Below are 17,576 nucleotides of genomic sequence, written 5' to 3'. Positions count from 1 at the left end.
AGGTTTGTGAGATCAAGCCACACGTAGGGCTCTGCGAGGACCGTGCAGAGCCTGCTTGGGATTCTCTCTCTCTGCCCCTCCCACCTCTTACGTGCACTCCTATGTGCTCTCTCTCTCAAAATAAATAATAAACATTTAAAATAAATAAATAAAAGGAACATTAACAGAGGTAACAAACAGAAAGTGCAGTTAATGGGAGGAAGATGGAGAAACTGAGAACAAAGGTCAACGGAACAAACAGAAGGAAAGTGAATAGTCAAATATCATTGGATATTACAATATAGTGTTATAGCTCACTTTTACCTAAGCTGTTATTCAGCCTTCTCAACGAAGCAGGACATAGCTGAGACTTGGAAAACCAAGGAGAAAAGGATTCTCACAGCAGACAAACTGCCAATCACACTACAAAAGCTCCAGTACTTCTCTCATAATACAGGAGTCATCACTTACATTCATACCTTAAATAGAATGCTCAGAAGTTTGCTTATGTTTTGTCCATATTAAAAGTAAATCAGAAGCAGGGCACCTGGGTGGCTCAGTTGGTTAAGCTTCCAACTTCAGCTCAGGTCATGATCTCACAGTTTGTGAGTTTAAGCCCGGCATTGGGCTCTGTGCTGCCAGCTCAGAGCCTGGAGCTGGCTTGGGATTCTGTGTCTCCCTCTGTCTCTGCCCCTTCCCCACTCACACTCTGTCTCTCCCAAAAATAAATAAACATTAAAAAAAATTTTTTTTAAGTAAATCGGAAGCAAAGAAAGATTTCTAGAGACTGATACTCTGATAATCCTATCATGTTTACCAGTGATAAAAGGGACACACACACACACACCACCACCACCACAACAACAAAAAGCTCAAGAACTTGAGAAAGCAAAGTTGTCTGAAAACATCAGAAGGGATAAACAACCCAGAGCCTCAGAATTAGCCCCAAATGCATCAGACAATGACATCTCTGAGTTATGAAAAATATGTAAATTATAACCAGTGAGCTCTGTTTAAAACAAGAGTGATAGACCACATAAATGTGGTTTCCACTCTGAATGATTAAAATTAAGAAGTGGAGACAGACTTCAATACCTGAAATGTTTTACTTATGTTAAACATCTCATTTTCAAGCGAAGATAATTATAGTACAATAAAAATAATGAAACAGAACTACAGATGGTAAAGAAACTATAATTTTGAACATGAAGATAAGGAAACCATACTTTAGACCTATCTGCATAACACAAATATGGTAATTAGTGACCTAGTGTGGGTTGGTATCTCATCAATCCATATCTGATGTGCAATGATCTGGCATTCTGAATACGGTGACAAGTCACATTGGCCTGAGCATGTGTACTTTTGTGCCGTGTAAATAATGATCACTTGTGTTCCTCTAAGAAATTTGAAAGCCACCTAAAAACAAATGAAAAACCTGCCATTACCTGGATCCCTTCCACATTTCACATCATACTAAAATTTGCACTTTTTCACTAGCAGTTACAACAGGGAATTGCAGTTAGTTTAGTACTCCAGCAACAATTGATATTTGGCAAAATTTTGGCATTTACTATGTGCCACGTTCCAGTTCTATGTAAATATAGCTGACTTAACCACAGAAACTGAAAGACTCCAGAGTCATCTACAATCTGCAGTTATATCATGTATTTTCTATTTTCAGCCACTTTCTCCAGTACTAATAAAGATAGCAATGTATATTCTTTACCTGGTATCATCGTCATTTAAAAAGACATAAAATTCCTTGGGCTCCTGGGTGGCTCAATCAGGTGAGCATCTGACTCTTGATTTTGGCTCAGGTCATGATCTCACAGTTTGTGAGTTCCAGCCCCAAGTTGGGCTCCGTGCTGACAGCATGGAGACTGCCTGGTATACTCTCTCTCCCTCCCTCTCTGCCCCTCCCTTGCTCATGCTCTCTCTCTCTCTCAAAATATATAAATAAACTTTAAAAAATAAGAGAAAGATAAAATTCCAACTTTCTTTTCCTTTATGTTTGAATGAAATATAATCTCATCCGTATTGTATTATCTGTCTCAGAAAAACACCATGCTAGAATTAAAAAATATGAAGAAATTTCAGCCCCAAATAGTAATATTTTGAGATACCATGTGAAAAATACATAGAAGAGTTTTTAATGAAACTAGAAGTTTTACTACTGAAATCTTGGTTTACATTGCCGCTGATTTTGAAATGAAGATAAACCACGTTAACAGCTGACCAAACATACTATGTAAGACCTTTCTTTAGAATATTGATATCTATATCTAGTGAGCCATCCAGCTTTCCAACTTTCAATGCCATGGTAACATGTAAGAAAAAGCACAGAAGACAAAGGTACCTATCAAGTCACCTTGCCCAAAAGCTTGTGTTTAAATCCAACCAAGCATTTATAGCTTTTAATTAAAACAAAAAATGTAGGACGCAAAGGAACATCATAGGGATGCAATCATCAAAATCCAGTCCATGAGAAATGCTACTGGACAAATGACCCAGTTTCTTCAACAAAGCAATCCACAGGGTATCTCAACACTTCATCAAAACCCACAGCTTCAATCTCACCTCCCTGAAACCTGCCAGAGCTCCTTACGTGTAGAATGGCACTTTGCTCCTTGTACTGCATCGTATGTGCATCGCCCATCACAGCATTAGTATATGGAGGACAACAAAGTAGCTTAGAGCAGGGCTAGAAGCTCAGCAGCCTGAGTTGAAATCCCAGCTTTACCCCCTTAGTTAACTTGTCTGTAAAATGGAGAAAATACCACCTGCTGCTCAAAGAAATTTTAAACATTCAGTGAGAAAATATATGTAAAGCACTTAGCACGATGTTTGGCATATCTCAGGCAGTTAGTAACTATCTAATGAATGAATAAGTGAAAACCATAAGCAGCAAAATTAAATTACTGTGAATGTCACTTCCTTTGATGTCACTTAATCCTACAGTATACTTAGGGAACAGTAAAATGACAAAATGGCCAACAGTAAGAAAAGACTTAGCAACAATAACTAAAAAAAAAAAAAAAAAAGACTATAAATTTCTAAATAACTGAGCTGCAGTCTAAAGTACTAAGGAAAAGCTTAATCATAGCAAATACCCTCTGATGAAGAATAAGCTTATTTTTTAAAGGGCTAATCTTAACCAAACCTGGTAAAAATAATCAAATTTCTTTTCTAACTAAAAGTAATCAGCATAATCATCTGCAAGCAAAATTTTTAATAACATAGGAAACATTTTTAAAAGACTTTTTTAAGGTCCATGTTCCTGTTCTGAATCTCTTCAGTTTTGTTACTTTATTCTAAAAAAAACAAAAAACAAAAAACAAAAAACTAAACAAATTAATTCAACCAATTTGTCCATCTCAACAGTAGGTGGCATAACTGACATATTCTGAGCCAGTTCCCAGTTGTTACAAAGGGAATGATCTAGTAAAAACACAAAAAAGTTCATTACAGCATCATCCAAAATTCTGACAACATTCATTTAAAACTGTTTAAAGGTCCTAATTGGAAAATAAAGTCTTTCAAATAATATGAAAGTACTTACATCTCAATTTGTCCAGCATTTTTCCACCACACATCGTTGCTAACATAGCTTTAACTGAAAATACGGTCAACTTGCCTCGGCCCTCACTGCAAAATAAATTATATTAGAACAATTGCTATCTGGACCACAAAAGCATTAATCAAATGTATCACTAAATATCAAGCAACCAGTACATTCACCCCTACCATTATATTCTACAATTATTACCTTGAATTTTTAGAAACCTTGGATTGTTTTTCCTTTGTAGAATTAAGGCCTCATGCATGTTAGGTAAAGAGTGCTAAAACTAACCTGAATGATTTGGAAATGAGCTTTATAAACATTCTGTAAAGAATTTTCTACTGGCTATGTAGACAGAGGCCAAATGGATGAACCAGAAATAAATTTCCTATCAATTTAGCCCATTGAATCCACAACTGAGTTGTTTTTAGTATTCAAAACTGAGGCACCACCTGGTTTGAATAATTCAGAAATGTGTCCCTTCTAGCACGATAACAACAGTTTATTGTTATATAGGAAACCCACAGGGTGCACACTGCTATAAAGGTTTTATAGTACATTCATCTTTGTTCTTACTATGACAACCTTACGTTACAATGTGTTTATTCTAAGAAGCTTGATCGTATCTGTCTCAGATCTTCCCATACCACTGCTGTGAGAAAACTGAAGGGGAAGGGATAGTAATATTAATTCTTTTTTAGTAACTGGAGAGGAAATGTCAAACATACATGAATTATCTAAAATAATGCCACACACCACCTGCAGAGACAAGACAGTATCCACAAGCCCCTCTGACCCAAACTGTCCACTGCTCCCTCCATCCAACTATTCCCTGGTTTCACAGCAGATGAAAACCTCACTAGCAGGTTTTTAAAGTCATCACTTGTAAACTAACAATGGGCTTTTGTGTTCATTTTATAAAGCTTGCGCTTACAAAGTTTCACAGTAAGAGTAAAATACCTCTAAATACCTCTGCAGTGATGAGAACTATAACACCTTGGTTTTGAAAAGCAAGTGCTTATGGTCCTAACAGGGTGCTTTCCATTTTCCAAAACTTTTATACAGTAAGATCGCACTTGAAAAAAAGGCAAATGGTTTATAAGCCAGAAAGTTCTCAGTGAAAAGATCTCCAGGAAATACTAATGCTTGTTACAGTATGACTTTCGACTATTACATCTCTGTAAGTTTATTCATAAGATAAAGCCAGAATCCCTGTAATTAGCTAAAATTAGGATGGGGTTTTTATTTTTTTTAAGTTTTTTTACTTATTGAGAGAGAGAGAGAGAGAGAGAGAGAGAGAAAATGAATAAGTGGGGGAGGGGCAGAGAGAGGGAGAGAGAGAATCCTAAGCAGGCTCCACACTGTCAGCACACGGAGCCCAATGCAGGGCTCAATCTCACTAACCATGAGATCACAACCTGAGCCAAAACCAAGAGTTCGACATTTAACTGACTGAGCCACCCAGGCTTCCCTGGGATGGGGTTTTTAAAATAAAAGTTCTCCAGAAATACAGGCACCGCTCCACATCTTATATGGCACCTGGCAATATAAGGAATATGCCTGTGTCAAACACTCCCTGCACTGTACAAACCACACGAGTAGCTACAAAGAACATCAGCTACTAAGAGGAATGGATTTCTAAAACCAATACAGAACTTCTACAGTGGACATTTCTTTTTGGTCACCAACCATCTAAATGCCAAGTCTACCTTTAAGCATGCCTTATATTATGAGACAAATACGTGTCCTATGACCCAAGTGTGAAGAAAGAAACAAAGAAAACCTCACCCACTTGCTTTCCCATCTTTCTCCAAAACTAAGATACGGCCACATGCCACAAGCTCTGCCAGTAAGACGCACCCGCTCTAGACCAAATAGAAAACCCTTAGCTTGTAGAAGGAGGAACTCCAAAGATCCCACCAGCAAGCATGGCTGCACTAGCAGTTACCTCCAGCTTCCTGAGTGGGCAGAGACACAGACACTTGTGGCAGGCCCACGGCCCAGCGTCAGTGGTATGTGGGGTTCAAGCAACGATATCAGTGCCCCAGAGAGGTGGCAGTGGTGTCTTCATTAGAGCGCTTTTATGACAATTTTGAGATCTGTTCTTGGTGGTGTGGTCATCAGGCCCACTTTCCCAGCCTTCTTAGAGAGTCTGTGGGTCACACATACCCTTTTAATAAATTAGCCAGAGACAGTTTCTTTTTTTTTAAAGTTTATTCATTGAGAGAGAGACAGACAGACAGACAGACGGCGAGTGGAGGACGGGCAGAGAGAGAAAGGGACAGAGGATCCGAAGAGGGCTCCATGCTGACAGCAGAGAGCACAATGCAGGGCTTGAACTGACGAACCGTGAGATCATGACCTGAACTGAAGTCGGACGCTCAACCAACTGAGCCACCCAGGTGCCCCCAGAGATGGTTTCTATTGCTTACAACTAAGAACTCCACTGGATGCAGTTTGTATCCTGAAGTGAAGTGGCCCAGAAAGATGAAGCAACAAAAGAAAACATTCCTGAAGTCCAGAGTGGGAGCAGGCGTGCCTGATGGCCAGCGAGCAAGAATGACGTGGCAGGGCTCATCAACAGTAGACGGAGCCTCGCTACACAGCTAATGACATTTTTTAAGGTAAACTTGCTCAAACCGTTGTTTGCAGATACAGATTTCATGAAGTGAGAGTATCCAGGGGAAAGTAAAAATTAATCTTAGAAGAGATTTCCATAAAAATCGGGATACTGATTACCTGTGGGAGAAGGGAAGGGGAGACACAAAAGGACCACACGAAAGGCTTTCCAGGTGCTGACAGTCCTCGACTCCTTGGCCTCCATAGTACCTGCATGGGACATCTGCTTTACAATGATTCATTACACTGTACTCTGTTTTAGGTATCCTTCTGCAGGCATTTTCTAATTCTCAGTATAAACTGTTTAAAATAAATGAATCCTGGGAAAGCGACAGTTACCATTACTGGACAAGGCTAATGGTTTAAGGCAGAAAATGATGAAGGGAAACCTAGAAGTTAAAAGACACTTAAAATATATAAACTGTATGCATAAAATTTTTCATAATGAAATGCATAAAAAGAATAAAAATGTTAAAAATACCAAGACCCAGGCCCTATTCTTAATTTTTAAGTTTATTTATTTCTGAGACAGAGAGAGACAGAGCATGAGCAGAGGAGGGGCAGAGAGAGAGGGAGACACAGAGTCCAAAGCAGGCTCCAGGCTCTGAGCTGTCAGCACAGAGCCCAACGCGGGGCTCAAATCCACAAACCGCGAGACCATGACCTGAGCCAAAGTCGGTTGCTCAACCGACTGAGCCACCCAGGCCCTATTCTTAAATGCCCATTAATAAAAGACTGGCTATTTATGCTATCATAAAAAAGAATAAAAAAGAATATGTGAAAGATAAAGAGTTATATCCAGGATAGATTACTAAGTTAAAAAAAAAAAAAAAAAGCAAAGCATGGAAGAAAATAATTGCTAGAATGCTATGTAGCATTCTGTGAAAGGATATTGAAAAAATAACAATGGTTGCATCCAGGGTGGAAAGAAGGCAGCCAAAGGAAAGCATGAGTGTATGGGCACTTTTCACTTTGTAAGTATTAAACATGCTTATATTAGAAAAGACAGTTCTCAAGTCAATAATCTTAAGACACTAGAAAAAGAACAGCAAATTAAACCCAAAACAAGCAAAAGAAAAAAAATATGCACAAGAGCAGGAATCAGTGAAATTAAAAAACAGAAAAATAGAGAAAAATGAATAAAACCAAAAGCTGGTTCTTTGAATAAATCAGTAATATTGACAAACCTCTAGCCAGTCTAAGAAAAAAAGAAAGATATTGGTAATACCAATATCAAGAATGAAAGAAGGGTTATCAACTAAGGCTTCTATAAACATGATAGAAATAAGAAAATATAAAGACATTGTGTCCATAAATTCAACAACTTAAATGAACCAGACAGACACAAACCACTCCTCGAAGAACACCAAGTATAAAAGCTCACGCTGAGGAAACAGATAACCTCAATAGGCCCGTATCTATCACAGAAACTAAATCTGTATTTTTAAGCTTTCCAAATAAGAAAGCTCCTCATGCAGAGAGCTATACTGGTGAATTCTAAACATTTAAAGAAGAAATAATTGCATTTCTACGCTCTTTGAGGGAACAAAAAAGGAGTAAACGCTTCCCAATTCTTTTTTTTTTTTTTTTTTTTTAATTTTTTTTTTTCAACGTTTATTTATTTTTGGGACAGAGAGAGACAGAGCATGAACGGGGGAGGGGCAGAGAGAGAGGGAGACACAGAATCGGAAACAGGCTCCAGGCTCTGAGCCATCAGCCCAGAGCCTGACGCGGGGCTCAAACTCACGGACCGCGAGATCGTGACCTGGCTGAAGTCGGACGCTTAACCGACTGCGCCACCCAGGCGCCCCAAACGCTTCCCAATTCTTTTATGAGACCAGTACTATTTTGATACCAAAAACACAATAATCTATTACAACAAAAGAAAACAAATCAGTATCCCTCATGAACGTGGACACAAAAATCCAGATGCCAAAACCCTACCCTGTACTTGATATTTTTAAAAAGTTTTTCGTGTTATTTTAATATGCATCCTGAGCTGAAAACTACCAACACAGAACTTTGAAGGCAATACTAAGACTTCAGCTTTTATTTTGCAGGTAATGATAAAATCAAAGGACATAATGAAAGATTAAAGAGAATTAATCATATTGTGATTGTATAACTCTTTCTGGCTCCAAATCTCATATTCTTCCTTCAAAGAGAAAAAAGGATATCTATTCCTAATGCAAAGAAGAAGAAACTGATGCCGTTTATGCAAACAGAAGAGTGCAGCAGAGCCCGGCATGCTGACAAGAGAGCCAGGTCAAACTCAATTCTGTTACTCAAGAAAGATTTAACGTACAGTACCCAGCAATAAATGCCATATGGCAGGTCTTAATGGGTACTATGACACCTTTACTTCTAAAAATTATCATAAGAGCACTTAACACTTTTTTCTTAAAAACCTTCAGAATGCTTTAGAAGCTAATATTTAAAATACTAATATTTAAAATACTTCGTATCCCTTATTCAAATATTCTTTAATCAGCTTTAATGCAGATATTAGTTCCAAATTCAGAAAGTCTTATATTCAAATATAGGATAACAACATCCTTCTCAACTGACTTAGATCAGCACTTGTATCCTTTTCCACTCGTTATTTTTTATAATTTTTTTTATATGTATTTATTTTTGAGAGAGGGAGAGACACAGCGTGAGCAGGGGAGGGGCAGAGAGAGAGGGAGACACAGAGTCCAAAGCAGGAGCACAAACCCACGAACCCCAAGATCGTGACCTGAGCCGAAGATGGACACTTATCCGACTGAGCCACCCCTCCGCTCATTAAGATTATTACTAATCTCAATGACTGACCTCTGATCAGACGTATTAACAGGACAGTGTGTGTGTGTCACCCCTCAACTATTATCAGTAACGTGTGGTCCCTTAATTCGTCATCTCTCAGATCTACTTTCCAACCATTTTCTTAGTCGTACAGCCACACAGCAATATCCACACATAGTCTCCCACCCATCGCACCGTGAATCTTCTCCCCTTTCTGCCTGCATGCCCTTTTGGGGTGTGCTAATATGTGTGCGCGTAACATCACATGCTTTATTGAGGGTGAGGGGAAATCCATGCACGTGTCCATGTGTAACTCAAGAGGATAAAGGGAACATATAAGCAAGGTGGGGGGTGTTTTAAGTAAGGAGAAAGGAGCGGTATCTGAGATTAAGGATCATGAGGACCTACAGACAGAGAGATTTAGGAATGACACTTACTGAACATGTTTAAGAATCTGTTTGTAAATATATAATTGTGTATCCTGAAAATGGGGCAGTGGGTTCAGGTCTGAATTACGAACTAACCTTCCCACTTACAATGCTTACAGTTTTAGGCTCACAGTTTCAACCATCAAAAGGTTTATTCAACCTTTCAAAAGTAAATACTGATATAAACAAATTAAGAAATGGTGTGTTTAAGGATACTTTAAATACTTACTAAAGATACTGATGTAAAATCTAAGTATAATTTAGCATACAGAAATAATCACTTAATAAAATTAGTGAAAGGGTATACTCAGAATTCTTGCTGAAATCACGTTATTTACATTCTTCTCTTCAAACAGAAAGAATCTTAGCTCCCCCACCTCTCAACTGTTTGCTTTGTAGGCCAAACGTCAGCATTTACTCCTTTGCTCTGAATGCTTTTCTTGGCACTGGATTCCTCAGTCTACTTTAAGCCGAACTAAAACTTCCTGCAGCTGCCCCCAAACAAAGCAAAGGGAAAGTGTCACTGTCACTGTGTTCTCTAGTGTTGCCTTAGCGCCCCTGCATTCTTGCCTAGAATTAGAGGCAGCAGAGAGGAGCTGCAGCCACTTAGCAGCCTAACACCCTGTGATTATGTCCTTTATCTAATTGATTCTTTCTTCTTGGAAAAACTCAGTCTCAATCCTTCCCAGCAGACACCTGAATTTAACCTGTATACAAGTCAAGTTACATTTAAAACTCAAGGGTTAGCTGCCCTTGGTCGTGGCACACACAACCTCCCCGACACCTATGTTCTCAGTCCTTCCGAGGTAAAATCCAAGTTCATCCCAGAATCCGTTGTCTTCGAATAGGATTCGGTTTTATCACACACACAAAAAATGTGGTTCAACTGAAAATCTGACCTATGACAGCTTCAGAGTTAGTAGGTGAATACTTAATAAGTAACAGTAGGGGTGCCTGGGTGGCTCAGTCAGTTGAGCGTCCGACTTTGGGTCAGGTCATGATCTCACCCTTGAGTTCAAGCCCCGCGTTGGGCTCTGTGCTGACAGCTCGGAACCTGGAGCCTGCTTCAGATTCTGTGTCTCCCTCTCTCTCTCTGCCCCTCCCCTGCTCATGCTCTGTCTCTCTCTCTCTCAAAAATAAATAAATGTGAAAAAATTATTTAAAAAAAACAAGTAACAGTAAATATTAACCCCTGCATAAAGATACTAAAATGAAAGGGCAAACAGGTAGTGTTTGTTGAGGATGATGGGAGTAAGGAAACTTGTTATTTTAACCCCACCCAGAGTCTCTCCAGGGAGCACCTTCCCTCAGTAAGAAACATCATGCCTCTCTTTCTCAGACTTCCCTGCATGATTCACTGCTACAGACCTATCATTTTATGGTCTGACAATAAACCATGCACATGACTTCTAAAAAGAGTTCTTATTATCCAATACTGAGAAAACACCACGATGAGCTCCGTGCCAAGCTAAGCAGACAGTGAGTCACCCTGAATAAACACTGCTATGTTTTAACATGCAGGCACCTTCAGAAGCCTCGCCGTCCTCACCTGTGCCCTTTTGCTGGGAGCTTGCTCATTTCAGTTCAGCAAAGTCTCAAATTCTACCTATTTTTAAAAAAATATTTAAACTAACCTAATCTGGATGGTGTTTATAGCTTTGCGCTAAGAAGAACTTGCTATGCAAATTAATACTTTTGAAAACAAGACTACAGGGGGCATTTTTTACTTAAGAAACAAGCTGTTTCTACATCTTTAACAAACAATTGTGGCTGCTGCCAACCATAAATTAGTACTTCTCACATAAAAATAGACTTCTACTTTACAAACACTGCTACTAGTCCAATTACCACATGCAGCTAAAAGTAAAAGAACATTTCTTGTTGATTTTCAAAAACTCATATTTTTCCAATTAATCTTAATTTACAAAACTTCACAGTGAATGGATTATGCAATAATCACCTGCAAATCAAGAATCCATTTGGCAAATGTCAAATGGCTTAATCAAGTAAAATCAACTTAGAATATTATTCAGTTTTATCACAATCAGAATGCCTGCTAATTTTCATTTCAACCTTACAAATATTTATTAAGAATTCAGCATTGTGTTTATCAAGTAATCAAAGAAGTATAAGGTAGAATCTCTGCTCTCAAGGGCTTTCAACCTTATTTGTACACTTACGAAGCAGTTTAGAGCATTGTATAACTTAAGGTCAAAATAATAACACAGACAAATACCATAGGTCATCAAAGGGATAAAAGTGGGGTTGGTGGAAAAAAGGAAGGCTACAGAGTATATAAAAACTTGAGCGGGGTGGGGTAGGGGTTGGGGTAAGTATGCTTGGAGAGAAATGGGAGCATATCATATTAGAAAAATTGAGAAGTGCCTCAAGTAGTTTACTTAGAGCTTGGTATGTACAGGGAATCAAGGACTGATACCATTAGAAGTGAGGAGTACGAATCTTGTTCAAATACCACAGGGAGTTTTGGAAGGTTCTTGAGGTGAAAAAGGTGTCTTAATCAGATTAATTTGGAGGTACCGAATGGACTAGAGATCTCTCTGTTACTACCTCTCTCCTCACTTTCAGAGAAACAAAGGCAAGGAAAAAGTAACACACTCAGAAGAAGCATGTCCTTTCTTGCCTTTTCTTAAAAACAAAAACAAAAAATAGGGGCACCTGGGTGGCTCAGTTGGTTAAGCATCCAACTTTGGCTCAGGTTATGATCTCACAGTTTGTGGGTTCTAGCCCCACATCAGGCTCACTGCTGTCAGCATGCAGAGCCTGCTTCAGATCCTCTGCCCCTCTCTCTCACTCTGCTCCTCCCCTGCTCATGCCCTCTCTCTCTCTCTCTCAAGAATAAATAAACATTTAGGGGCCCCTGGGTGGCTCAGTCAGTTAACCGGTTAATTGTCCAATTTCGGCTCAGATCATGATCTCACGGTTCTTGAGTTCAAGCCCCACATCGGGCTCTGTGCTGACAGCTCAGAGCCTGGAGCCTGCTTCAGATTCTGTGTCGCCCTCTCTCTCTGCCCCTTCCCCGCTCGTGCTCTGTCTCTCTCTCTCTCTCAAAAATAAACAAGTATTTAAAAAAAATTTTTAATAATAAACATTAAAAAAAACAACAATACAAAAATAAACACATAAAAAGGAAACAGTAAGATAAGGCCAAAATAATTAGCAAAAAATTGTTTTTCTGAAATATTAGCTAATGGTCAAACCCTTTTCAGATCTGCATATCCTGGAATCAAGAAGATTCTTTGAAAATTAACATGAATGCATGACTTCTCTTGAAAGAAAAGCTACAAAATAATGAGTAAGTGATGGGAAGAGTAAGTGAACTTCAAGTTCACTCATTTCTGCTCCCTGAATAATCCTGGCACCGAGTACTCGGACTGTGACTCAGTGAACCAGTTCTGGTGACACCATCAAGACACCCACCAGACAGCGTGGGGGACGCAGGGCAGGCAGGTGGGCTGTCCTCCTCCTGGTCCACCAGCGCAGCTGTTTCTCTCCATTTCACACAAGGTTTCCGCTGAGGATTTCACCTTTTTAAAACACCCCAAATCCCTACCTCATTCTCCACCAACCCCCGGAAATTTCCTAAAGGAGTTATGCTCACATCCTTGCAAGAGTTAAATGTGCTGCTTCCGTGAACCCCAAACTCTTCCCACTCAGTCCTAGTTCTCTTCCACTTGTATTTGGCTGTATTTTTTCTTGCCATTTTTCTGAATCCATCTGACAACAAGCAGAGATAACAGTAAATACTGCACATAAATATATCAAGTATTTATGCCTCCCAGGATATGATAGTTTTGCTTAAAAATCACAAATGAGGAAGACTGTAACCTAATGTCATCTTTTTCAGCAACGTCCATTCCATAATACGCTAGCTGGGCATATTCAAAATTTAAGGAATACAACTGCTTTATTTAGAATGAAAGAGTTTGTTTTTGCTTTGTTTCTTTATATTGTTTTGTTTTTAGCATTCAGTATTAAGAGGAAACCATGGAAACTTTTAAATATGTCCAAATTGTCAGAGCAAGACTTTAAAACAGTTCTTAGCCATATTTCCAAACTACACAGCAACTTCTTCCATATTTACCCATCAAAAATTAGATACATAAAACTCATGACACTAAAGAAATCTTTAGATTGTTCAAAGTAGCAAGAGTGTTTTATACTGCTCTTTTAGATGGTAAACAATAACTCTGACCTTTCATTAATATGTTCAATACTGATGTAGTATTTTGAAGATTTTATCCAAACCTAGTTTCATTAGATGTATGATTTTTTTATAGGTTTGTTCCATTTAAGGTGTAATTTCATTCCATTCTAAGCAGTACTATTTCTTGGAGCAAAGCTGAGGGGAAATGGTACTGCAACACATTAGAATAATAGGCAGTGGAATATTTACATATGAAATAATGATACTTGAGATCTGCTTCAAAGAAGGCATGAAAAGAGGGAGGGTGGAGGTGAAGATCCTGAGGATACAGACGAGGTAAGTTTGGGGATGTGCTGGTAATTACTGAAGCTGAGTGATAGATAGCTTGAGATTTATTATAATATTCTTTCTATGTTTGTAAATATTTGAAATTTTTCATTAAAAACATTTGAAGAGAAAGATATCCTATGAAAAGTAAATGGAGAGAACATATGTGCAACACATATAACCAAGAAAAAACTGTCATCGAGAGTCTATGAAGAGCCCCTATAATCAGTACAAAAAGAAAAAACAACACGCTAGAACGACAGGCAAAAGACACGAAGAGGCATTTCACAGAAGTAATATATTTGGTTAAGAAACCCATGAAGACATGCTTGATAATCAAGAAAATGCAAATCAAGACAATGAGGTATCACTTAGCAAAAACTAAAAAGTCTGACAATTCTAAAACTTTCAGAAAGAATGTGGATTGAAAGGATCTCTTATGCACTGGTATAATTTGTTAAAATAATTTGATACTATCCTCTAAAGCTGAATTTCATGTACCGCACCTCCCCCCCCACCCTGAATTGGCAATTCCATTCCTCAGTTTAGGACCAAGAGAGCAGTCTAGGACACTTGTACGCATGAGCCAGGATGCTCCAGGCAGTGCTGTTTCCCGCAGCAAGAACCTGGAGAAAACGACAGGTACAGTATTACAACAGAACGTTGTGTAGCAGCGAGAATAACTGAGCTATGGCTACATGCAACATGAATGAAGTGTTACAATATATTACTGAATGGGGGCACTTGGGGGCGCCTGGGGGTGCCTGGGGGCTCAGTCGGTTAGGCAGCCAACTTCGGCTCACATCATGATCTTGCAGTCCGTGAGTTCAAGCCCCGCGTCAGTCTCTGTGCTGAAGGCTCAGAGCCTGGAACCTGCTGCCGATTCTGTGTCTCCCTCTCTCTGACCCTCCCCCGTTCATGCTCTGTCTCTCTCTGTTTCAAAAATAAAAAAACGTTAAAAAAAAAAAAAAAACATGAAATGAATGAAAAAAGTAAATGAGGTAATAGTACAGACAGCCAGACAGCATGAATTTCTTTTTTACAATTAGTAAAAATAATTAAAATTAAACAACACTGTGTTTATGCCTATATACGTGGGCAAAAAACTGTTAAGAAGAACACAGTAACGCAAAATCAGAATCGGATTCACTTTAGTTATGTGCAGGTCAGTGGGATGGGACAGGAGAGATAAACCTAAGTTATTGCTAATGTTCAAGTTCCTGGGTTAGATAGTAGGGCTCATGATGTTTATTACCTCTAAGAACGAATGAGGGAAGAAAGCACGTGTAAAAAGATCAGTTAGAAGCCACGGAAGCAGTCCAGGCAGAAGATGACGGTGGCAGGCTGGGTGGCAGTAGGGCCAGAGAGATGCACACAGACCTGAGCGAGTCAAGATGTAGAAATGGGGGCACCTGGGTGGCTCAGTCGGTTGAGCATTCGACTTCGGCTCAGGTCATGATCTCACGGTTCGTGGGTTCGAGCCCCACATCGGGCTCCATCTGAACACTTGCTCAGAGCCTGGAGCCTGCTTCGGATTCTGTGTCTCGTTCTCTCTCTCCCTCTCCCCTGCTCATGCTCTGTCTCACCCTGTCTCTCAAAAATCAATAAACGTAAAATTAAAAAAAAAAAATTTTTTTTAAACAGATGTAGAAATGACAGGCCTTGGTAACTGGCATGGAAATGGGAGTGGAGAAGAAGGAAGGGTGTAAGTGATTCTCAGGTTTCAGATTTAAGGAGCTGGGTGGAGAACGGGGCCGTTTAACAAGAAAGGGAGCCACAAGTTTATGATGCTCAGTGAGCAGTTTCGGGTTGACACGTAGCCATCTCCTTCATAGCTAGTCCAACCACACCCCCCACCACTGTGAGGCATCATGTAATGAGGGGAAGAATTTAACCACTCTACTCCAGAGACACAAATCCTGATCTGTTTGAGCTAAAAAGCATCACATCTACACATGCATGGCCCAAATGCACATTTCTGGAGGGAGGCTCATATACTTTTGTTTGGTGTTGAAAGAAACCAGCTCTCTCCCGCTACCTAGACTTGAAACAGGAAGCATGTAGTAGCTGACAGCAGGCATTTTTTGATGTAGCAAAAGGATGAAGCTGATACAAGAGGAGGGCAAAACCACAACCACTACGAAGAGAAAAATGGAAGCGAGAGCTCTGATGCAAGAAGACAGAGGGCTGGCCTGCCTCTGGGCCTCTGGGCTCCTTGGTGATGTGAGCCTATTCGCCCACTGCTACAAAAGCACACGCGTCAGTGGGCTTCCTACTGCTTACAACTAAAGACACCAACCTAACACAGACTTTGGTGATGGAAAGGGAGTTTGCAAATCACAAGCCCTACATAATGGAATTGGCTCAACTGAAGAAGAGTAAGGAAGAGTTCTTGTCCCTCAGCATCGCCTGCTGTACCTTCAGACCAGACCAGACGACTACCACCAATATTATTATACTAAAGACCTGATAAGGAAAAAAATGAGGCTACCCAAGTGTTTTGGCTATTCCTCATAGCTTTTACTAATGTCCTACACACGGATGTTTACAACATTGTTCTCTGTGTTTTAGTTGTCAAATATAAGATATTGTAAATCCTCAGCAGAAAAAGAAAATAATTCCTAATAAGATACACACTTGAGGAACAAAGTCTGGATCCTATTTGTTTCTTACTATTGTTTTACAGCCTTACAATGTATTTTAATTGTAACAAAACACGGCTGGCCAAAATTTGACTGTAAATTCAGAGGTAAGGGAATTTAAGAATAATCAAATTAGTGCTTCAAATTTTAACTTAGGAATTATAAAATATGAAATCCTGAAAATATTAATTAAAATAAAGAACTAGAGGAGTGCCAGGGGGGCTCAGTGGGTTAAGCATCCATCTCTTGATCTCAGCTCAGGTCTTGATCTCAGGGTCGGGAGATCAAGCTTCACGTTGGGCTCCACACTGAGTGTGAAGCGTACTTAAAAAAATGAAAAACTACAAACTCTACATATCAAAGGCACTCTCCAGCCTAAGTAATAAAGAGGCCAATCAATACAGAGACTAATATTTGAAATATTTCACAAAATGCTACGATTTTCAAAAATAAAATTCCAATAACCAGATCCTTTCATTTTTCCAGTATGTGAAAGCCAATCTCAAATTACTAGAGAGTGAAACAAGATGTTATCATATATACATATACATACATATGTACGTTACGTACGTATATATATATATATATATATACACATATGTATACACAGGTGCACACGCGTGCACACGCACACACACACTCAAGATTTCAAGGTTAGCAGTGATATAAGGATTTATTGATGCCTATGGCCAAAGTTTTAAATAGGATATGATGTGAGAATTACCAAATTCACCACTGACATACTACAGTCCTTCCTCTTCTTAACTTACTCATCTTTTTTTGTTTTTCCTAGTTCTCTGTAGCATGCCCTTCTATGGATTGTCTTCATATGATTTACTGTTTGCTTACTGTTTTCCGTTGTCTCCCTCTGGATGTGTCTAGCCATCTCTGAATATGTCCCAGAACCTCTGCACCTTCTGCTCCTAAGTTGGGTATTCCTGTTCTCTCTCTTGCTGTCTCTTTGCTCTGCCTTCTTCCTTCCTTAGCCATAGTACTTAACTTATTTGATATGGTTATAGAATCAAAGTTTATATAATTTCTGCTTTATCATTGTTTAAAAGTAAGATGAC

The 17,576-nt window shown here is 39.2% G+C and overlaps 1 protein-coding gene across 4 annotated transcripts in view; it reads right to left on the bottom strand.

Annotated features, from left to right (window-relative positions):
* Nucleotides 1-17,576, bottom strand: part of DTNB (dystrobrevin beta) — a 245,529-nt gene that overhangs the window by 181,752 nt on the left and 46,201 nt on the right. For all 4 annotated transcript variants that reach the window (XM_047853827.1, XM_047853828.1, XM_047853825.1 and 1 more), the window contains exon 5: nucleotides 3,542-3,627. In XM_047853827.1, coding sequence (XP_047709783.1) covers nucleotides 3,542-3,627 — 86 coding nt within the window. The remainder of the gene's footprint in view (nucleotides 1-3,541; nucleotides 3,628-17,576) is intronic.

This window comes from Prionailurus viverrinus, chromosome A3 (assembly GCF_022837055.1).
Source record: "Prionailurus viverrinus isolate Anna chromosome A3, UM_Priviv_1.0, whole genome shotgun sequence".
In the NCBI taxonomy this organism is placed as follows: domain Eukaryota; kingdom Metazoa; phylum Chordata; class Mammalia; order Carnivora; family Felidae; genus Prionailurus; species Prionailurus viverrinus.
The sequence above is the reverse complement of the archived record's forward strand: the minus strand, read 5'-3'. Positions and strand labels throughout refer to the sequence as shown.